General features: G+C 54.3%; 1 protein-coding gene across 1 annotated transcript; it reads right to left on the reverse strand.

Annotated features, from left to right (window-relative positions):
• Nucleotides 1-8182: 8182 nt before the first annotated feature.
• LOC128905457 (tektin-3-like) lies at nucleotides 8183-13106 on the reverse strand. The gene is made up of 7 exons (XM_054191591.1): nucleotides 12528-13106; nucleotides 11939-12022; nucleotides 11642-11712; nucleotides 11249-11392; nucleotides 10508-10730; nucleotides 9493-9647; nucleotides 8183-8399 (listed from the first exon to the last, which is right to left on the reverse strand). Exons 1-7 carry the CDS (start codon nucleotides 13104-13106, stop codon nucleotides 8183-8185), a joined length of 1473 nt encoding a protein of 490 aa, XP_054047566.1.
• Nucleotides 13107-22128: the final 9022 nt, after the last annotated feature.

Here is a 22128-nt window from a genome sequence, read left to right on the forward strand (position 1 = left end):
TTACACTTATTACATCTTTTGTCAATACTACAAGCCGGACAACATCGCTTCAACAATCTTGATTTCACAGTTTCCTGTTCTAATGCCAGCACATTAGTATCTTTAACTATTAACCCACAATCTTGTCTGCTCTTACAGTCATTTCTTAAGGTAAAAAAAATTAAAAATAAATCAACATAGGGAACTTCATCCCATTTACCTTCCCTTCTACAAAACAACATTAATTGCAACATGGTATTATACTTTAACGTGCCATTCTTTCGCCATTGTTCCTTATCTTCCAACACATTGGAAGGCCCCCATTGATTACAATATTCAATCAATTTCTTCCGCATTAGGGGATCTTTCCCAAATTTTCCCCAATGTTTCAAAATACATCCTAAGGGAGAAGCCTTTGCAATACCCCCTTCCTGGAATGATGAAACATTTCCCATTATTCCAACCCTTTACCTGCTCCGGTCGCCACCATACCAGCGCAGGAAAGGAACCAACCCAGCAGCTGCAAATAGCAATTCACCCACCGACACGTACCCCTTCTGGGACGATTTACTCGGGGGGGTTACCATGCAGTTCTTACCACACAATTTTCAATTTTTACCATGCGATATCTCTACTTGTTGCTCAGCTGGTTACTCACCACCCGACAGGGAATCAATCACCAGGGAAGTCCCCGGAGAAGAGAGAAGAGGTCCGGTGCGCGCTGGAGTTCCGCTTGTGATTCCCCGCAGCGATGAGAAGCCGTCAAACGCCAAGCCTATATGCAAAGTCCCGTCTGGGTCGCCAAAAACTGTTACCTGAAATAAAAGCTCTCGAAACCAAAAGTAGTTTAGAGAGGAGACATTGCTTTATTCGACGTCGGGTTTCAGAAAACCCGTAACAATTTAGTGTTGTTCAGACAATTATTCTTGAACCTGATGACCCTCCCCAACCGGGAAAGGGAATCGGGGAAAGCAAGGAAACACAAGGGCTGAAATATTAATAGATTTAATAGGATAGAACCAAATAATTGCCAATGACACTCAAGAAACACTGTTCATGCCCATATCAATATAAGATAAAGAAGAAGGATGCTCAGGCAATTTTATCGGCAGGAAGCCGTGCGCTCCCAACCGGGGACAGCAAATGTGGGACACCGCGAGCGCTGCGGCTTCGGGAGGAAGGGAAGGGCTCCATCGGAGCCAGACGGGGAGCACGTGTGCATCCGCACACACCGGTGGCACCCAGGAGTGCCGGAGGAGAAGAGCTCCGCCAGCAGCACCCGGCACAGGGGCAATGCCAAAAAGCCACGCTGGCCGTGCCCCACAGATAACCCCCAACCCGCCCTCCTCCAGGGACCGTGGCCGCGGGGTGGCACAGGCAGGGGGTCCCGGCCTGGGGCCGCACTCACCCACGGACTCGGTGCAAGCCCTGCAGCTCCCCGCCATCCGCCTTCTCGTACGCGGCCACGGTTTCCCCCCGCTGGAGGACGCAGTCCCAGACGCCTCGGAAAATGCCGGCATTTTGGTAAAAGCGGGCGGTGCCCGATGCCAGCAGCCCGGCCAGGTGCCCTGCCAGCCACCGACGGGGTCGGCGTGAGCGCCCAGACCTCGGGGGACAGAGCCCACCTCCCCCCCGGGCTCACCTGGGCACCCCGGGGCCACCACCGTGCCGGTGCCACCCGGGCACGGCGAGCTGCCCCTTCCACGCAGGACACGCACCAACCTCCCGCCGCCCCTCGCCCCTGCCCAGCCCCGCTGGCCTTTGCAGAGAGCCCGAAAGCGCCGCTCCGCCGGGGCAGGGAGCCCGTGCGAGGGCAGCCGGGGCACCCCGCAGCCAGCACCGGCACCCCCGGCCCGGGGCCCGGGGCAGGGACAGCCGGGGGGACGCGGCCAGCTCGGCACCGGCAGCCGGCACCCACCGGCCGCACACGCACGGCCCCGACCCAGCCACAGCGAGAGGGGACCCGCATCGCCCCCCGCCTCCGCACCCCGGGGAGCGGCCCCTCCCCAGCCCGGCACCCCACAGCCCCCCCCGGGCACCCCGCAGCCCGACCCCCGCCCGGGCAGCCTCCCCCAGGGCCAGCAGCAGCACGGCCCTGCCCCGCCGCCTCCCACCGGGATCGGGATGGGCATCGGGATCGGCATCGGCATGGGGACCGGGCTCCAGCCCCGCCGCTGCCGCTGCCCGCACCCCCGTGGCCGGCAGCGCTCCCCGCCCGCCTCCGGCTGCCGCTGAGGAGCGGCTGTGGCCGCGGCTAATGAAGGAGCGGGCGGGGCTGCCGCTCCCGAGCGCCCGGGGGCAGCTCCCAAAACGTTCCAAACACGGGCTTGAATGCATAGGGATGATGAGGGACGGTAAGGGAGCTGTAGCTCACCCCTCGGCTCTATCCTGTCACTATAAACCTGGGACTGTCCACGGCGTGTGGTGTGCTGGCTGCTGTTAAACGCCCGGCACCCGATTCTGCAGAACTGAAATCAAGACAACTCTCCTGACTGAGTGCATTGATTGGTTTTTGCGCAGCGGGTGAAGAACCCTGATTTAGGGACATCTCCTCCCGCCCTGGTTTTTCCCATTCCCGGCTTGCGGCTCCCTTTGGGTGAGCCCTGGCACCGGCTGCTCGACCCTGCTCACCTGCACCATTCTGGGCCTCCACAATAGAGCTGCCTCCCCGCTGCGGAGCGAGGAGACCCAAAGGACATGTGGCAGAGCGGTCCCCAGGGGGAGACGCCACCGTCCGTCCCCGGAGCAGCCAGAAGAAGGGTTTCGTGCAGGGCTGCTTGGTCTGAGGAGAAAGAGCCCTGGAGACAAGATCTCAACACAAAGACTGCCAGAACCCAGGCTCAACAGGGCTGGACCAGCCCCTCCGATAGCCCGGCCGCAAAGCTTCCAAAACGAGACAAAAGCTGGGTCTTCGCCTGACCCAGGCTGTAGGAGGGAGGAAGAAGAGGGAAAGCGTTGCAGGGAAGATGCCCAGACAGACGCAGACGGGGGAGTAAACTGTTTATTGCAACACAAGCGGGTAAGGTCTGTCTCTGCTGCCCAGGGGCTCTACACCTCTCTTGCCGCACACCTCCCCAGGACATCGTCCACAAGCCTTCCCACGAACGCCCTCCTTTCTGACGCGGGCGGCTGGGGCTCGCCTCCGACAGGCTTTACACGCAGTGATCTGCGCCGGGCTCCTGTCTGGGCAGGGGGCTTGGGACCCGCTGGAGGGACGGGCTGGCGGGACCACTGCGGGCCCATGGAGGAGAGGGCGTCCTTAGCGGGACAGCACTGCTTCGGATCTCGTGGTGTGTCTGGTTTTGTGACACCCCTCCCGGAACTCGGTTCGGGGGACAGTGCAGGCCCACGTTGACAGATCCGCTGCAATACAGAGTCGACTGTGCGACGTGACCTGGTCCTTACACTCAAAGGGCTGTCTAAGGACGTGTCAGAGTCAGCGTCGCTACTGACCCTCCTGGGCAGCTTGGCACCTTCCTGTCCCTGCTCATGCTGGGGGAAGGTGTGGCCTTCCTCCAGATCTGATCCCGCTCTGCTGCATCGCCCTGACATCAGGGAGATCCTGGAGCTCCTGGGTGGAGGTGGGCAAGCTGGGCTTCGAGCCTGCAGCAGCGGCTGGGCCAGGCGAGAAGTGTTGATGGCCCCCGGCGGTTTGGGGGCATCCTTCAACTTGGTCAGGTGTTGCCGAAGCCTTTCCTGAGAAGGAGACACCAGGTTGTGGCTCGCTGTTGCCTGGACAAGCGCTCGCACCCCTGCGTGCTGAGGCTTCACGCGGGCGCAGGCCAGGGCTCTGCTTCAGCCGTGCCACGAGGGCAGAAGAGAAAGGCTTCCCTCGGGACTCTGCGTGGCTGCCCATGCCCACCCCAGCACCTCGCGCCGGCTCAGCTCCGAGCCCGGTAGTCCTTTCCCCGCCACACCGCCCGGCCCCCCCAGCACAGCCCTTGCCTCTGCTGCACCGACCGCCTCCCCAGCACGCAGCAAGTGAAGCCCCAGCCCTCGGCACCGTGCCGCTGACCGGTGCCCACCAACGCTCGGCTTTGCCTACCTCTTCTGGCCTGGACACTTGCTGGGCGCGCAGCTTGAGCGTGGTCAGGTACTGCCTGTACTCGTTGAACTCCTTCAGAGTGCAGACCACCTATGGAGAGAGGAGGGGAGAAACCCCCCAGAACAGTCAAGCCAGCAGACTGCCTTCCCCGAAAGAGCCCCAGCCCAGCCGAGGAGAGCTGCTCCTCTGCAGGAGGGGGATCCCTGCTCCCAGGGAACCGCTTCTATCAGCCCGATGACGTCCAAACCTACTCTGCCCTCACTGGTGACCAGGCCCTGTCTCTGCAGCCTCTGCAAGTTGTCTTTGCGCTTGTGATACTCCTGCAGATACGGGTCGTGCAGGCTGTTGTACTCCGTGCGCAGCAGGCGACAGTAGGGATCTCCCAGGTCATAAAAGCCTGAGGGCCGTTGAAGCTGTAAGAACAATGTTCCAGAGCATGAACGGGGCAGGAGAGAGCAGCAGGGACGAACGCCCTCCCGAGCTCCTCACGCACACAGGGTGGCATTGCCAAACCCGCGAGGTGTAGCCTAATTCCTGGCTTACTTCCCACCGCGAGGAAACATCTCCCTACTTCGGAGAATCTCCAGCGCTCTTCTCCACCCAGCTCTGGGCAGCTCTGCTATGGGCAGCTCTCCTTTCTCTCGGCACCACGGCGCCAGGAGCTTCCCTCGACTCCCCAGCCCCATCCGATTGAAGGGCTGCAGCCCCCGCCGTAGCGCAAGTGGCCACAAGGACTTCTCCGAACGATGGGGACCCCATAAAAGGGGAGAGCTTTTCTACCCTTTCCTGCTGCCTTTACCTTTTCCCCCAGCTTTGCTCGGCACTTTGCCTACTCGCTACCCTGAGCCAACATTTCATCAAATGTTGATGAAATGCTGTCCTTTGTGGGAACTTTGCTCATTATAACGTACCAAAACACACCTCCATCCCAGAGGCTACCCGCCTCCAAGGTGCGACCACTCCTCCTTGAGTACACCAATCATAATAAAAGTATTCATGACTCAGGTCACTCAAACTCCACTTTGAACATGAAAAATAGTATAAAAATAGCCCGAGAGAGGGGGGATATCAGGGAAGTCACCATCGTGAACAAGGCGAGGAGGACTCCATCACCGACTTCCGGGATCAGTCGACGGGCTGAGCCTTCCTTCCACCCCGCAGGGACGCCTTTGGTAAGACTTGGACTATACCGAGTGCTTCCTCGGGAAACTTAGAAATCTCTCTAGAGAATCTCTCTCCTACAGTTGTAGCCAGGCTGTACTGTTTATAACTTTGTCGCGCGTTTTGTATATTGAACAACACCTTTCTTTGCACGTGCTTTGCAGACAGTGTGTTTCTCACCGGCAATCCTAAGAACCTATAGATGTGTTGTTTAAATAAACTGCACTGTTTAAGCAGCTAGTCGTTCCGGTTTCTCACTGAACGCGACCAAAGACTCGAGAGTGGCCGTGCTAGTTCATGAGCACGACTAGGCTGAAGGTGCAGTCCACTATTAGTGTTTCCAAATCATAACAGTTTAATACATATTAAACGCGACTGGACTGCTAGTGGCGAATTGGGCATCACTCAGAACTTAAACCTGGCCGCACCTAGCCTCCCACCTCGGTGAGGAGTGTTAGAACACAAGGGGGTCTATTTTCTGCCAAAACTCCTTTGCCCCTTTCACGCAACACTCCCATATCAAAGGAGCCAACCCGCTGCGAGCTGCTCTGTCGCACCTACAGAGGATACAGAGCTAAACCAGCTTTCAGCTACCTTTTTGCCCAAGCAATTCAGTTTTAGACTTTTGGCTTCAGCAGTCCCCGGTCTGGCCCCTCTTTCAGCCTCCTCCAGGGACCCAAGAGTGGCCGCCGATGCGCTGAGGGTGAGGATGCTCATCAAGGCTGGCAGCCGGGAAAGCGGAGCAGGGAAGTATTGCTATCTGTCATCGAATTTAAAGTTAACCATGGCTCTGTAGTTAATCAAGTTTTATGTACTGGCTCCATAGTGTGGTGGTGCAGCTCCCCACCCCTGCCATCCTTCAGGCCACTCGGTACTTGGCGTGATCTCCCTCCCAGCCTGGGCCGCAGAACGTGACACAACGGTGTAACATGAAAGAGAAGGTAGAGAGCCACAGAGCAGAGCACAGTAGTGTGCCCAGTCCCCACGGCTCCTACTGTTTGAAGATGATAACCTCAATGGATCGCTCCTGACACCGTATGGATTGTGGCCACAGCGCGGGGAGTACCAGGACCCTCAAGACCTACCAAGCTCTGGGGGTGCGTAACCATCGTCCGAGTCGGGCCGGAGTGGAAAAGTACCTGACAAAAGTCAATTGTCTTGGATCCTGTAGGTAGCGATTCTAGTAAAGACCCTTTGAGCTCTTCTGGATCGCAGCGGGCTGTGGCCAGTAACCGCCCTGAGTTGAGGTACCTCTCAGGCTGACACCTCGAGGCCGGGGCAGGAGAAGACCCTTCTCAAGCCTCAACTGTCGCCCGTTGAGGAACGCCGAGGCATCGTGAGTATTTACCCTAAATCTGAGAAAGGGAAATTTTAGCTATAGGCTAGTCTCTCTCTCTCTCACCCACCTCTCCACCTGTATGCAGTGAGATACACATTAGCTGTATGGATGGGGATGCTCTTCTGTCCACCCATGCGTGTGCAGGACCTAAAAGCGGCACCTTTTGGCTCACTGGCATTGCGTGCTATTAAGAAATTCCCGACGGCAGACCTGTACGTGTGTGTGCTTAGATATTATTCAATTATTTTGTTTGCTCACTTTGTGAATCCCTAAGTCAGTTAATGGTTAAATGCTGCTAAAATTCAACCTCTCAATCTACCTTACATCATTAATAACTTTTGCTAAATCATAACCATGTCAAGTATTTTCATCCGCGACACAATAGTTAAGGATGATTGCAGGTAGTTGCTAAGGAGAGGATCAAAGGGAATTGTTTGAAGGAACATCTGTAGCCTAATTATTTGGTCTACCTGGGACACTAAGACCTTAACTGAACAGCTAATCAAGATGTTTCTCCCAACAATGCCAATTTGGCAGTGAATACCCAAGTCCAGCCGTCCTTGACTGAACCGTCTTCATGATAATACTAAAAAACACAGCTGCAGGCCAAGAAGCCCCTTGCCCAGGTGAAGACCCTTCCTCCAGGCAGGAGCAGTGATTGAAGATATGAGACTGGTGTGTAAATTCCTGAGCAGCCCTTGTAACTGGGAGTGTACTGCCTTGTGACTTTGGTGTCTAAATACATGGAGGAAACTGGCATGGGCTGTGCTTGATGTGTGGGGATCCACCAAGCACCGGGGCCTGAATAAAATGCAGAGTCTGCATCAGTGGACAAGGGAAGAGCTACGGATATCACCTATTTGGACCCCTGCAAGGCCTTTGACACGGTTCCCCACAACACCCTTCTCTCTAAGTTGGAGAGATACGCATTTGATGGGCGGACTGTTCAGTGGGTAAGGAACTGGCTGGGTGGTCGCATCCAGAGGGTGGTGGTCAATGGCTCGATGTCCAGATGGAGAGGAGTGACAAGCGGTGTCCCTCAGGGATCCGTACTGGGACCAGTGCTGTTTAATATCTTCATCAATGATTTAGACAGTGGGATCAAGTGCACCCTCAGCAAGTTTGCAGGTGACACCAAGCTGAATGGTGTGGTCGACATGCCAGAGGGACGGGTTGTCATCCAGAGGGACCTGGACAAGCCAGAGAGGTGGGCCTGAGCGAACCTCATGAAACTCAAGAAGGCCGAGTGCAAGGTCCTGCACTTGGGTCGGGACAATCCTCCTTATCAATACAGGCTGGGGGTTGATGTGATAGAGCAGCCCTGCGGAAAAGGACTTGGGGGTGCTGGTTGATGAAAAGCTGAACATGAGCCAACGATGTGCACTTGCAGCCCAGAAGGCCAATCCCATCCTGGGCTGCATCAAAAGAAGTGTGGCCAGCAGGTCGAGAGAGGTGATTCTCCCCCTCTACTCTGCTCTCGTGAGACCCCACCTGGAGTACTGCCATTTAACCACAAAATTTAACACACCAAATGAGCGTTTAATTTCTACTTGGGGCTTTCATCAGGAAGTGAAAATCTAATCATGGATTTTCAAAGCATCTTATCAACACTGGGGATCCCTCCCGCAACAGAGAACATGAGGTTGGCTGAGCCCAGCCTAAACAGAATCCAGCAGCCACGCAGTGCTGGGAAAGGTCTTGCGCATCCCCATGCACTTCTCCTGGTCGATGAAGAGCGAGTTGGCTTTGACGGCCAGGTCATGCTGCAAGACCGACTTGGCATGAGCCAACATTTGCAGGGTGTCCTCGGTGTCTCTCAGCTGCTGCTGAAGGCTCTGGACCGTCTCGTCGATTTCGTGGACCTCATTGACAAGGCTGGAAAACAGCAAGGAACCCTCGTTAACGGTCCCGTCACATGGATGGTTTCGAGCCTGGCCCTGCTGAAGGGCGCCTTGGGCACAGGATTTCCCCCTTCAGCGTGCTCAGACTAACTCGGACCCCCTGTTTCTGGCAGATGCATGGGAAAGCTGAGGGCAGAGCTCCTCCAGACCTCAGCGGGGAGGCATGGCTAAGTCTGCGCGAAGGCTTTGGCAACGCGCAGGCACGTCTCCCAGAGCAGCTCGTGCCACCGAGAAGAGGGATGAGCAGCTGTGGTGTCCTGTTCCCCTTTGGTTTTGCAGGTTTGTTGGGTCCCCCTCCTGGATTTCCCTGTGCAGGGGTCCTGCCCACACCCACGGATGCACACAGAGCGAAACAGGACAGCTGGGAGAGGCAAAAATTGAATGGGAAACAAGTGGAGGATGGAGAAAACAACGGTGTGCGAGATGCTAAACAGGCTCTGGGGCTGGGTTTCACTTGCTTCTAAAAGGCTCCATCTGGAGTCTTGCCCAGCAGGCTCCCTGGAGGAGGTGTGAAGTTTGGGGTGCCTCACAGGGGATGCTGCTGGGCACTCAGGGCAGCCTGCTCCTCCACAGCCCCTCGGGGTGCAATCCCACAGAGCTCACAATGTCCTTGAAAGGGTTTGTCCCCAGGGGAGGTGAGGACAGCCCTTACTCCTTCTCCAGAGGGTGCACCCTTCCTGGAGGTTCCCCAAAAGGAAGGACCTAAGTGCTCTCAGCGCAAGCCTCTTGGAGAGTAAAGGCTTATCCTAAAAAACTGAGCACATCCAACTGCTGGGAAGCAGGCAGGAGAGAAGATGAGGTTTACCCAAGTGGGAAAAACCCAGCCCCTCACGGGGTGGCATCAGGCTGCTCCCAGCCGTGGTGTACAGCCTCCTTTGTGGGTGCAGAGCTCTGCCAGCACCCAAAGGCTGGGAAACCTGCTCATTCCTTTTGATTAGAGCAGAGCCCTTCTGGAAGGACTATTTAGGAAAAACATCCCATGACTAGTTTTGTCATCCAGTGATGTTCCTGAGTGCTACTACCCGGGACTCCTCAAGGACCCTACCGGCCCCGTGCTCCTGCATTACCGGAGCTGGGCAGTGTCCCGGCACAGCTCCATGTTTGGTCTCCGTGTGCGCTCTTCCAGCCGGGTCTGAGCCACTTTGAACGGAGGTCCTTGGTCCCTCATGGCTTTTTGGATGGCTTCCATGTTCATCTCCATTTGGAAGATTTCCCGCAGCGTCTGCCGCAAAAAAGAAACACATGCATGAATGAAAAAATACCTTCTCAAGTGACAACATAATTTCCTTTTTCTCCTGTCCGTCTGCAGAAAAAACAAGCCTGTCTTTGCTGGTGCTGTCACGTCAGAGGAGGTGTTGGAGCAGTGATGGACACAGTGAGTTACCAGCTTCCCAAAGCTACTGCTTGCAGAAACTGATCATCCATCAATAGCAACTCAGAGAGGGAAGGTTTTTCAGGCATGAAAAATTTTCATTTTTCACTGAAGGACGTGGCACCAGCCCGCAACACTGCCAGCCCAGTCTCCGTTCAGTGAATCAATACGGTGTGGAGCACTTTTCAGGAGGCTTTCCATGAGACCCACTGCTCCGAGCCAGGTGCCCGTCACTGCTCTCCACTTCCTCTGCTTGGCAGAGCAAGCACACGGATACCCGTGCAGCAACCACAGAGCACTGAGAGTGAAAGCACGTCCTTGGGGGAGAAGCAAGCCTGCGAACCCCCCGGCAGGCAGCCCAGCAGAGGCCCAGCAAAGACTCTCTGCAGGGCAGCCAGCGCTTCTGAAGTAACTCCCAGGAGATGCAACCAGCGGTGGCCTTTTCTGCTGGAAATCCCTGTGCTGCCAGGCTGTCAGCTAGGATGCGCTAGCAAAAGACAGGATCCCTTGAGATGAAATCACAGTGCCAGCTCCTCCTGCTCCAAGAAGAAAGTCCCCAGGACTTGGAGTTTCTAACAGAAAATGACACTATAACCAGCTTCCTGTGGCCACCGTTCTTCTCCTTGGGCCAGGTCTGCGTGGAGGGTCCTGCTTCGGAGGTGTCCCTGGGAAGTGACAGTGTCACACCCAAAGGGAGGGGTTCAGGCTACCTTGGCCAGGTGGGTCTGAATCTTGCTCTTGGCGTCGGCTGTCTCGGCGATGCGGCTGGTGAAGGCGACGTTCACCCTGTTGAACTGGCACCGCATCTCGTTGGCCGTCACCTCCAGCAGGTTCCTGGTGTTGTCCCGCAGCTTGGCAGAGGCCGCCCGTTCGCTCTGGGAGCGGAGGATGTTGCCGTCTGTGAACTTGGCCCAGGACTCCGGCACCGAGATCCTGGGAGGAAGGAGAGGCCCCTGGTAAGCCCGTGCTGCTGAAGCTGGACGTGGGCAGGCAAGGACCCTGCCAGGGAGCAGCGTGGGTCAAATGTAGCTTTAATCTGTGCTTTTATTTTGACCATAGGTCGTGTTTTAGCCCCAGCCGGCAGCTAGGACCATGCAGCCACTCGTGCAGTTCTCCCCCTTTCCTCCAGAAACCCAAGGAGAAGAAGGAGAATAGGAGGGGAAAGGGAAGGGAAGGGAAAACTTGTGTGTGGAGATAAAAGACAGTTAAATAGAAGAACAATAACAGAAAGGAAAAGAACAGCAACAATAGAATAAGAATGAGAATAATAATGATGATAATAATAATAATAATAATAGAGCAGAGAGAAATGGCCCCTCTGAAGCCGGTGTCTCCAGGCAGGACGGACCTGCCTTTACAGTGGGCTGGGGACCAGCAGCTCCCTGCCAGGGAAAGGCACCGCACATCCCCGGGACAGCTTGCTGCTCGCGTGCCACCCAGTGTGCACTCACGTGGCATCGACCCGCTCCACCCCTCGGTAGTAGCTGATGCCGTGGGAGGTGTTCCTCAGGTGGTGGCACTTGTCATCGATGCGGTGGGCCGCCTGCTTGTTGGCCAGGTCTCTCTCCAGCTCGTGCTGGGCCACCCTGTTGGACCTTCAACATGCAAACAACAGCCATCGGTGGGGATGTACGGGTGGAACGGCTTCCTCCCCGTTCCACTTCCCCGCAGCTCCCGCCCGGGCAGCTCTGTCCTCCCATGAGCATCACCGCCCGCTTCCCATGGAGCCTGCGTGGGTTTTACAGCTGCGGGATGTGGGTAGAGGTCGGGGTCTGCTGGGGGTTCACATCCCAACTGCAAAGGCCCATCAGCCCTACGGCATGAGATAAGGAGCTTCTCCTTACGCGAGCTGGGCTTTTGCCTTATCCAGGTACTGCTGCATCCTCTCCTGGCATGATCTGATGACATCCACTTCCTGGGCAAAGGCAAAACATGTAATGATGTCATCTCTTTTATTAGACCAACTAAGAGAGCTGCTGCGTGGGGGAACACCGTTCCCTGGCCCAGCAGGTTTTGGGGGTTGGAAGGGTTGAGCACCTCGCCAGCAGTAAGGAGCCAGGTAGGGAACAAGGCTGCAAAGCCTCCTCGGGGCAGTTTACGTAAAAATAGCTTTCACACATGATCTGAGATGCCAAGCTTACTGTGAAGAGCTGTTTCTCCACGTCATCATGGACGAGGTCGATGCCCATCCTCTTCTCCCGCTGAAGCAAGCACTCCTGAGCGACCTGTTGGGGACATGCCATGACTGTTGGCTGCAGGGGCAGGGTTCTCTAGAGGGACGGGCCCCATCTCAAGATGGGAAGAAAATGGAAGAAAAAAGTGCCCCGGGCAGCTGGTTTAGCTGACAATGAGCAGCCGAGCTGCAACATCAGCGTTAAAGCAACGTGAGGGACCACACGTGTCCCTGGTGCAACCACAGCTGAATGCAGGGCCCTGTGTCAGCCTTGATGCTGACCTCGCCAGAGCCTTGTAGCAAGACCTGAGCTTGTGTCTCCCAAACCAGGATTTTGGATGTGCCGCTTATAAAAATATTTGGTTCTGGTGGGCTCAGAATGTGCTGATAGGAGATGCAGCAGATGGCAAGGGATTTGTTGATCACTAACTAATGGTCTCTTCCTAAAAGCTTTCTAGATGTTACGGAGCTGCAGTGAAACTTAACTGGACGTCTGAGTGGCTGCAGATGTTTCAGCAGTGGGCTACAGCTTGCAGGCCACTGCACAGGGTGCTTACCTGGAGAGGGGCCTCCGTCTCGGCCAAGGCTCTCTCCAGCCTTTTCTTCATGTCCGTGAGGGCGTTGGTCTCCCCGATCATCTCACCCAGCTCACGGCAGAGCTCCGATTTCCAAAATCCAATATCATTGGCACGAACTCCCAGGCTTTTGGTGCTTTCTCCTTGTGTTTTCTCTGTCTGCTGATATTTATCCTGAATCATGCGGGAGGTATCAACTCTCAGACGCTCCGCGTTGTGCTGGCAAGTTTCTGACTCTGTGTAGTTGGTCAGGTTGGACCTGTGCCAGTCCTCAGGGGTGTACCGGGTGATGAAGGTTGTTCTGTTGGCAATGACAGGAAGCTTCTTGCTGGCGGTCATCCCCTGAGAACTTTTGGAAAAGGGAGCCAAAGTTGGGTTGATGGCAGCTGGTTTGTAGTAGGTGCTGGGCATCCAGGGGAGGCCGGAGCTCTGAGGCAGCGGGTAGTAAGGAAAACGGGCCTTATAGCTTGAAGCCATGGCACTGATGGCAGGCAGAAACTTGCTAGGTGTTGATCGTGGATGGGCGTACGTTGCCGTTAAGGGAGATCGAACAGGCTGCATTCTTGAACACTGCTCTTCAGGTACGTGTCCTGCACAGAGGAGCAGAGAGAAGACAACCGCACTCAGTAAGCTCCTGCACTTGCCTTCCTTCTTACAGCAACACGTGCAACTTGGAACACAAACAGCGATGCACACAGCACCTACACATTGCCTGCACAGGCCTAAAAGTCTTGAAAGCAAATCCCTTCTGACAGCATCCCAAGCATTTGTATCTAGAGAAAGATCTGACTTTGTTGCTCATATCTCGCATCAGGTCTTGAAATGGGGAAAAAACCAAATCATGGCTGCTCAAGAGAGTGACAGATATTGTGCCCTCATTTTCCTTCAGTCTGTCAGTCCCGTGAAACTGTAGCTGCTGATTCTCTGCTGTTCATCTGCTTCTTTTGGCTGGGTTTGGTATCTGCTGATCTTCTAGTACTCCACATGTCATTTTCTCTTTCAAAGTGCCATTACCAGCCCCGAGAGCTGCGCCCCTTTGGACACACAGCTGCTACCAGCCCAGCGCGATTTGTGGGTGAGGGACTCCATCCTCATCCCCTCCATATTCACTTGCATTAAATGCTCAAGTGAGCAGTCTGCAGGTGAGCAGGGCTTTGCAGGACTATATCCAAATTTGAACACACACACACACACACACACACACACACACACACACCCCGTCCCCTCCCCCGGAATCTATTTCAGCCTCAAAAGAACAGCCATCTCTGTCTTGCAAAAGAAGAAAAATGTCCATGGCTCACCTGATGTAAAATCACTGCGCTTGGAAAGGAGATATCCCACCAAGTCCTTTCAGAGGGCTTTGTAAACACCAGCCTTGCAGTAGCCCTAGGAGGAATGGCCACACGTGAAGATTTTGATACCAAGAACTGTGGGTGCTATTGCTCTTTTCAGATTGAGGTTATCAGTCAGTTGTTATCAGAAACACGATGCAGAGGGCCACCAACTGCACCTAACACACCGAATGTGAGGACAAACACTCAGGAGGGTTAAGTTATGCTCGGTGGGAAGCTCTTGTAAGGTTGCAAGTGTCACCCACGGGCAGGAATAAGTCCCTGTGGCTGCCGTAGCCAGCTGGACGTGCCCTTCCCCTAACACCATCCCATCCCCACTGCCCCCAGCCTGGCTCAGAGCCCCAGTGAAAGATTAGGACATAAGATCCCTGGATGGGAGTGGGGTAGGACATAAAACTTGCGCTCAATCCTATTCGTAACAGCACGAAAGCCACTCCATTCCTTTAAAAATGGCATGTTTGCAGGGAATAAAGCTGCCCATAACGGTTTGATGCATTCAGAAGAACACTGTCTCCAAATGCAGCTACTAAATAAATGAACAGCGAATGCAGGAGAATAACGGGTCCTTTAGTTAGGGCAAATCCCAGGAAAATCAGGATGAGTCAGAGGGCACAAGTGCACAGCCTGCAGCTGGGAAATCACGGAACTTTGAGGACTCCAGTTACAAGCCTTGCCCAGTTTTGGCCATGCTGGCATGGGCTGCCCCGGGGCCTGACTTGAGAGCAGCAGCAGAGCCGCGGGCACCGAGTCTCGCCCCAGGATCCAGCCTGGCCGAAGAGGCTGTGGGACAGGCAGCGGGAAACTCTCACCCTCCAAAGAAAGCTAAAAAGCTTTCACAATCACGACCCTGCGAGCCAGTTTGGCAGAACTGAGGGAGAAATGTCTGTGCTCAGGTCCAACAAAGACCACTGTGAGTGCCAGTTCCCTTTTGTTTAGGAAAGAGAGGAAAACCCCTTGGGAATGGACCACAGTCACCTTTCCCTGCATTTCCAGCTGAAGTAAAAGCCCCTGCATCCCCCTGGGGATAAGCCATCCCAGGGTGACACTTTCTGCCACCCCTGAACACAGACACACGATGGGAGCCCCGACCACCTACTTTGGGTACGTCTGGGCAACAGAAGAGGTACTGGGGAGCATTAGGAGAAATGCTTGCTTTTTCAGCCCTCCCCTCCCAGCCAAAGTACATACTCACCCTGAGCCTCCAGAGGCTTGCGGGTGCCCAGGGGGGCTGCTACTCACTGTGGTGCTCTCGGGTTCGGTGGCAGCACTGCCAGACACGGCAGCATCCCCAGTGCCGTCCGTGACACAGAACCAGGGCAGCGTTGCCAGGGGCACAGGGTGCTCAGTGACCTCACGCATCCTACTGCCTGCCCTGGACAACCTATTGGCCCTCGCTGTGCAACTCAGTGCACACTCTGGGCAACCTAGTGCCCTTCCTGGGCAACTTGATCCCACCCTGGACAACCCCCGGTGCCATCAGTGGGCAACCCAGTACAGCCCTCGGGCATCCGCTCTGGCTAGCCTAAGGGGGTTTCTCTCCAATTTGGGAAAACACCCACCAGGTCTGCTGTGAGCACCTCTGTGGCCCACCGTATCCAGAGGAAATGTTTGCATTTGCTTCACCTTACCGCGTTAGATTAACTGTGAGCCCTGTGGATGGCTCATCAAATACTCAGCGCATACATCTGTCTTCTCATTGCCTTTCTCAGCTTCCTCTCCTTCTCCCAGCTCCTGCGCTCTGTGCACACGCTCACATGGAGCTGGCCTCCATGAGAAAGCCATGCCTCTGCTGCCAAACATCTGCCATTAAAGGGAACTCCAACTCTTTCGTGTAGACACACGATTGATTTCACTTTAAAAGACATGTCTTCCTTTAGCCAGGTGAAGAATCAACTTCATCAAACCGAAACGAAAAGTTCAGCACACACATTGCTTTTCTATAGCTAAACCAGAGAAAATAATTGCAATTAAAGCAAGCCGACCTCTGCCCCTCCGCAGGACACGCACACCCCCTCGGACCAGCCCTGCTCTCTGCTCCTTGCACGCTCCCAGCTCCATCTATGCCCGCTCTCGCTCCCTGCCCGGAGCCAACTGTGTTGAGGTGAATCACTGCATGACCAGGGACACCACTAATTGTTGCAGCAACCACACCCTTTTTGAAGTAGTTGCTAAATCCAGCAATAATCGTTAGATAATATTGTAAATGGCCCACGGGTGCTCTGCAGAGCACACAGAGCAGGACTTCCAGGGCAAGCACCCATGAGCACCCCGATGCAGAGAGACAGCAGGGGACACCAAAATGGATGAAGCTTTGGTCCCACCAGAGCATCCGGAGCAGCTTTTCAGGTGAAGGACTCGTGACGTACCTAAAAGCTACAAAGTCAAGGAGAACTGGCCTGGGTAAAACAGGCAAATTCACACGCTCAGTGACCCTCAAGCAAGAAGTTATCAACTGCACACAGTAGTAAGTGGTCCCCAAATCCCTCGTGCTCTAGGTACCACACCAAAGTAAGTAGGCTATTTCCATCATCTCCACTTCTTCAAGTAATTAAACTGGGTTCCCTAATTGTGACTACAACTCCAAGCACCGCAAATTTACTAAAACTACAAAACTGCCATTCCTGGTTGTGCTGGGGCATATCCAGTTCTGACGGACACCTGAGAACACAGTTTGTCCCAAAGCCTCCAGAATTTTAGCTCAGAATCCGAAAAGGAAAACCAGGGTGAAACCGTGAGGCTGATGTTAAGCAGGGGGGCCAATTTCCCACACGTCACCCAGGTTTGCCTCGTTGACTAAACTGCAATTTCAGGAGATACATTCAGATACCCGAGTACAAAAATATCCTGCCAAAAGCTGTCCATCTTTCTGTCGCAGCTCTACATTCTGGCTGTCTGTTAATACAGCATTCCTCTGGATCATAAGCTGCCCGTCTGAAAATACCCAGATCCAGGTCTTTTACAGCAGCCGTCATGAGTCTACACGGACCCACAACATTGCCCAGTCGCAGCAGTTTTACGCCGCTTTTGAATATTCCTCTCTCTCCTGTCAACACCGTACCTGCCCAAAAGGGATCCAGTGTCTAGTCAATAGCGGAATCATTTCCAAAAGTCACAGGAATTGATGGAGCATTAAAAGAAAATTAAGCTGTGTGTGGTGCATCCCGTGCTGTCACGCCGAAGGACAAGGATGCTCACAGGCAGCGCAGGCTCCTGTCTGTCCCAGGGCTACTTTAAGGCTTCAAAGAGGCTACAAGACCTGATCTACAGCAGGCTCCATCTGGCCAGGAAACACAGGAGACTTTCCCGGGTTTTCCTGGGCTTCCTGCATTCTGGTGAAAATGATGAGTTGTCCATAAAGCACGGAGGGCCAAGGAGTCTGGAGGTGAGGCCTGGGCTGCTTTGAGCTCTGCACATGGCCAGTGGAAAAAGATGGTTATGGCCACGACTGAGCCCCCGGCTGCCAGAGCAGAGGCTGGGACTGGCTGGAGGAGGGCGGGGGGGTTGGGCACCAAAATTGGAGGAGAGGGAGAAGAAGAGGAGGCTGAGCAGACTGTCAAGGAGAAAGAGCCAGCTTTGGAGATGGGCAGCCCCGGGAGATCATCTGGGGCTCTCCCTTCCTCTGCCAAGAGCCTCCCAAAGAGCTTGTGTCCTTTTCCCAAGCTTGGAGAAGCTCCAGTGTTTGTGCCGGCTCCTCCACAGCCCCGTGCAGCACCTGGAAGCGCCACCATCCCACTGGTTGGACTTCTAGAACACCAAGTCTGCTGGCAGGCACCTCTCTCTCATGTTCCATCTGATTTTTATCCTTGGAATACTGTGGTCCACTTAGACCACTCCAGATGGAGTCCGCGGTGCCTGCTAATGAAAATGAAAAAGCGGGGTAGAAGAGGAGGGTTTCTTCGCCTGCAAGTGGCAAATATGTCCAGGCTGTTGCAGCAAAAGGCCTTTTCTGACTGTATCCTGAGCAGCCTTCAGAAAAAGGTTAATTCTGGCATGTTTTGGGGAGAGGAATGGTGCTCAGACTAACAGGCAAGAGGAGGAAAGCCGCTGGGGTCTCTGCACGCTGAACCCTCCCCAAGGTGTGCTCCAAAAGGCACCTACGGGCCATTTTGGTTTGGGGTTTGAGCCAGCGACAGCTGGGATTGTCACCTGCGTCCCCAACAGTGATGTGCCAGCCTCTCACTTTTCCCCGAAATCCCACGGCTTCTCTCTGACCTTTGCCTCACGCAACTACAGCCCAAGGCACAATCGCTTTGCATCAGTCCTGGGAGATGGAGGGGGGTGAAGCGCAGTCAGGGAATTGTTACCTGAAATAAAAGCTCTCGAAACCAAAAGTAGTTTAGAGAGGAGATAGTGCTTTATTCGACGTCGGGTGCCAGGGGGAAAACCCACAAATCTAGCACACCTTACCGGGGATATTCACCCATTATTTATACACAAAATAGTCTCAGAATTCCGCCTGCCTAATACATAAGCCACCTAGGCTTACATAGTCATCTTTTTCCACATGTGTGTTAAACTGTGCTGCTTCAGCTAAACACTTCTGCGCAAGCGTGAGCTTCTCGGTGGTCGTTTGGGTAAGGAGACCCTTCCTCACATTATCCTTTTGAGGTATTGAGTCGTCTCAGGACAGTAAACGTCTACTGTAAGTTTGCCAACTTCTTGAGGATGCTAAGGATGTTCCTTGAAGTAGCCACGGCTCTGTCCTAACGGGTACAGGAGTACATACGTGATGCATAAAAGAGCCTTGAAGTGATTAACGACTTCTTGTTATCCCATCCTGGGTGACGAGCTACTTCTGTTTGTCTCCTCATTATCACTGTCTGTAACATCAGCTCAGCGAGCAACTGTTTTCTCACACAGTCAGAAGGTCAGGAATGAGCTATTTTCTCACACAGTCAGAAGGTGGGTAAGAAACAAGCAACATTTTAGTGAGCATACTGTTCTGAACAAAGCAGAGGCCTGTCTGCGGCCACAGGCGGAGGCTCGGGAGGGGCGGCGCGGCCTGTGCAGCCCCCGCCCGGGCAGCACCTTCCCCGCCCGAAGGCCTGTGAGGGCGGCGGCCCCCGGGCAGGCCGCTGCCGAGCCCGGCCCTCGCCTGCTCTCCGCCAGGCCCAGAGCGCTGCCCAGCGAGCCCTCCTCCTTCTCCGCAGGCCTCGGGCTGCCGGGCGGGCTTGCGGGGCCACCAGCCGGCTGGGGCGGCCGTCGGGGCTGCAGCCCCCGCTGCCCTTGCCGCGCCAGCGGCCGCTGCCGGGGGCCGGCGCTGCTCAGGGGCAGCTCGTCGGCGGCTTCCCGCCCCTGTCAGCCACCGCCGGGGAGCGCCGGCCCCCCCCGGCTCTCGGCCGCCCCTCGGGGGAGCACAGCCGCCCGCCGGCCGGGCCCTCGGCAGGCACGGACCGCCCGAGGGTGCCGGGGGAGCGGACACCCCCTCAGGCAGCCGGCGGCCACGGGCAGAGGCGGGGGAAGGCGCCGGCCCTGGGCTGCGGGGCCGAAGGGGGAACGCGGCCCCCGGCACCCCCCGCCCGGCCCGGCCCGGCCCGGCCCGGAGCCGGCGGCAGCGGCGTCCTCTGGGGCAGCTGGTGCGGGAGCGTCGGGGCCGGGGCGGGAGCGGCTTTTCTCCGGAGGCAGCGCGGCTCCGCTGGGCCTGCTGCTGCGGTGGGTGACAGCCTCTGCTTTGCCGGGGTTTTGCCTTCTCCCCCGCTCCTTTCTCCTCCCTTGCTGCAGGCGGCACGGTTTGGATTGCTGCAGGCATTGCCCGGCGCCAGCTCGCCTTGTGCCGGTAAGTTATTCCCAAACAGCCCGTAATGCGAGGGGGAAATGGTACTTGAGAGGTAGCTCCTCTGGGGGTGGAGGATGGGAGGGTGTTTGGGTCCCATTTGTCAAAGAACTTGTAGCTTTCACGTCAAGGCAAAGACAAATGACTGAGGAAACAAAGCCCGTTCTCAGGTAGACATCTCTTGAGCACATAAAACTGAAAAAAGCCCCCCGGCTCGGTGCTTTTGCCTGCTTTTGTTAGCACGGATTATTTTCCCTTGAGCAAGCAATTCTTAGATAGATAAACATATTCTCTTGCTGTTGGAGAAGGTCTGTCAAAGTCTGTTCCTGTCTTCTTCTGTTGACAGCAATATTTCTGGGCATGTTTCTGTGGCTTGTTCTGAGAAGTTTCCTTTCTGTTCCTTCTCTGATTAGAAACAGGAGCAAATAGCCCTTTGTACATCTTTCTCAGATGCTAATTGTCTGTTTGTTTTCTCCAAGTAGTTTTATGTACTTCATTGACATCTGCGAAGGTCTTCCTAAAGTCCACTGTTGTGAGTGAGATGTGAATTGGAGCCTAGGGAAATAGGCTTAGAGAAAAATGTTGTCACTTCTTGAGTTAGTGTTAGGATGTGCTCTGAATTGGGAATTCCGTGGGTGATCTTATGAGAGCAAGGACGACAAATGTACTCCCTGAGACATTCTTCGATTAGTGTATGGCACAGCAGGCATCCACAAGTCCATTGAATTCTTTCTGCTGCAATTGTACGTGTTCTATGTAGAAACATAAGTTAGCAATTTGCAGGGCTTCCTGCAGACTAACTTTGGCTAGATCTAAACTCAAGAGAGCAGAAATCATTTTAAAATTGTTTTTTAAATTTTTTTCTCTTGGTGTTTTTTTTTTTTTTTTTTTTTTTTTTTTTTTTCCTTTCTTGGGCTTTTAATTGGGTTTTATGCCCTGCTGGGGCAGGGAAGGATGTGAGGAGGGACGAGGAGTTTTGGGACTGGTTGTTGGAGCAGTTTGGAGAGTGCAGTTTGTTGTTTGTGTGCAGTGTCTTAGGGCAAAGTGAGGCTTGTCAAAGGGGCAGGTGTCTGTGTGTTTTTCCAAGAGCCTTGCTGTGCCCAAGTGAAACTGGGAGGATTCCCTGTGCAGGCTGCTCTGCCCCGACTGCCTGTCTCCCTGGGCTCCATTCCGTCCATCCCTCTAGATGTTAGAAAGCAAGCCAGCTTCCATCCCATTTTACTTTTTCCTTGAAATCCAAGAGAAAAAAGGTGGGTAATGTATGTGTAACCATATGTTACAGATATGTATGTGTAACCATGCATGGATACAAATTGCCCTTGAGTACCTTTGAGGTGACAGCGATTCTACTTCCTTGCCCTTGTGAAATGAGGAAAGTTTTTTCGGCTTTGTCCGAGTGTGCTTGGGTCCCAGTTTCACCAACTAAGGATGGCGACAAGCTTGTGATTGGTGTGGGAGGAAGTTCTTGTTTCTTGATTGCTCTGCTCTATGGAAAACTTGTTTTGCAATCCTTCACATGGTGGAAACATTAAACATGCTGGAAAAACCTGGGAGGTGGAAATGTATGTATGCACTTGATCCGAATAGGCTGATCATTTCTGACTGTGCCTAAGGATTGAGTTTGTCGATGAACAAAGCGAGAGGCTTGCTGTGATTGTTGCTCTGCATGTCTTTCTTGCTACTCGTGCTCGCAAACCCAGGAGAGCAGATTTTGTCTCCGAGGACTGAAGTTTAGAATTGCAGCTGCTTCTGTTTCTTCAGACAGTAGTTGCAGAGGAGTTCCTGTGCTCTTGTGCCGTAAGAAAATGCTGCTGTGGCTTTCCTGTTCCTCTCTCTTGAAAGGTTGTCCATGAGGAGTGGAATAGAGAGGAGTGTTTTTTGAAAGTCATCTAGAAGGGAACCAGAGCAAGAGGAGCAGTGTGGTGTGGTGTGGTGGAGCTGAGTGCTATAGTCATATATGTTTAGCATGATCTCTAAAATCTTCATTAGCATATACGGGAGTGTCAACTCTAATATGCATTTCACAGGTAACGAGGCAAAGGTCAATTACCAGACAGGGCAGCCTCTCAAGGAAACAAAGAGCTACACAAGGTCTCTGTTATCTTGATTTTACTGTCTCTGCTGACGAAAAGCAGGGCTGTCCTGGCTCCCCAAGACTACCCCGTCATTTATGTATCCTGTGATGGCCAGACAAGCCTTCACTCCCCTGGGCTGCACAAGAGAGAGCAAAGCCAGCCTTAATTGCTCTTTGAGCACAGAGGCTTCACCTCCTTATCCAAATTCCACAGTTGACTCACTCCATTTACCACCGCATATCCATTACACCTCTTTCCTTCTATCACTCTTGGAGAACCCTCTACGAACAAATGAAGACCCCCAGATAGGGGTTCTTCCCTTAAGTCAGGTTGTATCTTAGTCTGGTACTCAATTTACATCTAAGCATTCCTGTGTAAGTTCT

The sequence above is a fragment of the Rissa tridactyla genome, chromosome 2 (genome assembly GCF_028500815.1).
Source record: "Rissa tridactyla isolate bRisTri1 chromosome 2, bRisTri1.patW.cur.20221130, whole genome shotgun sequence".
Lineage (NCBI taxonomy): Eukaryota > Metazoa > Chordata > Aves > Charadriiformes > Laridae > Rissa > Rissa tridactyla.

Coding starts and splice junctions, on each gene's coding strand:
- LOC128905457 (XM_054191591.1), bottom strand. CDS start 13,106: ATGCAGCCTGTTCGATCTCCCTTAACGGCAACGTACGCCCATCCACGA. Junction 12,023..12,527: donor AGACGGAGGCCCCTCTCCAG/GTAAGCACCCTG, acceptor TGTCCCCAACAG/GTCGCTCAGGAGTGCTTGCT. Junction 8,400..9,492: donor CGGGACACTGCCCAGCTCCG/GTAATGCAGGAG, acceptor GCTGTTTTCCAG/CCTTGTCAATGAGGTCCACG.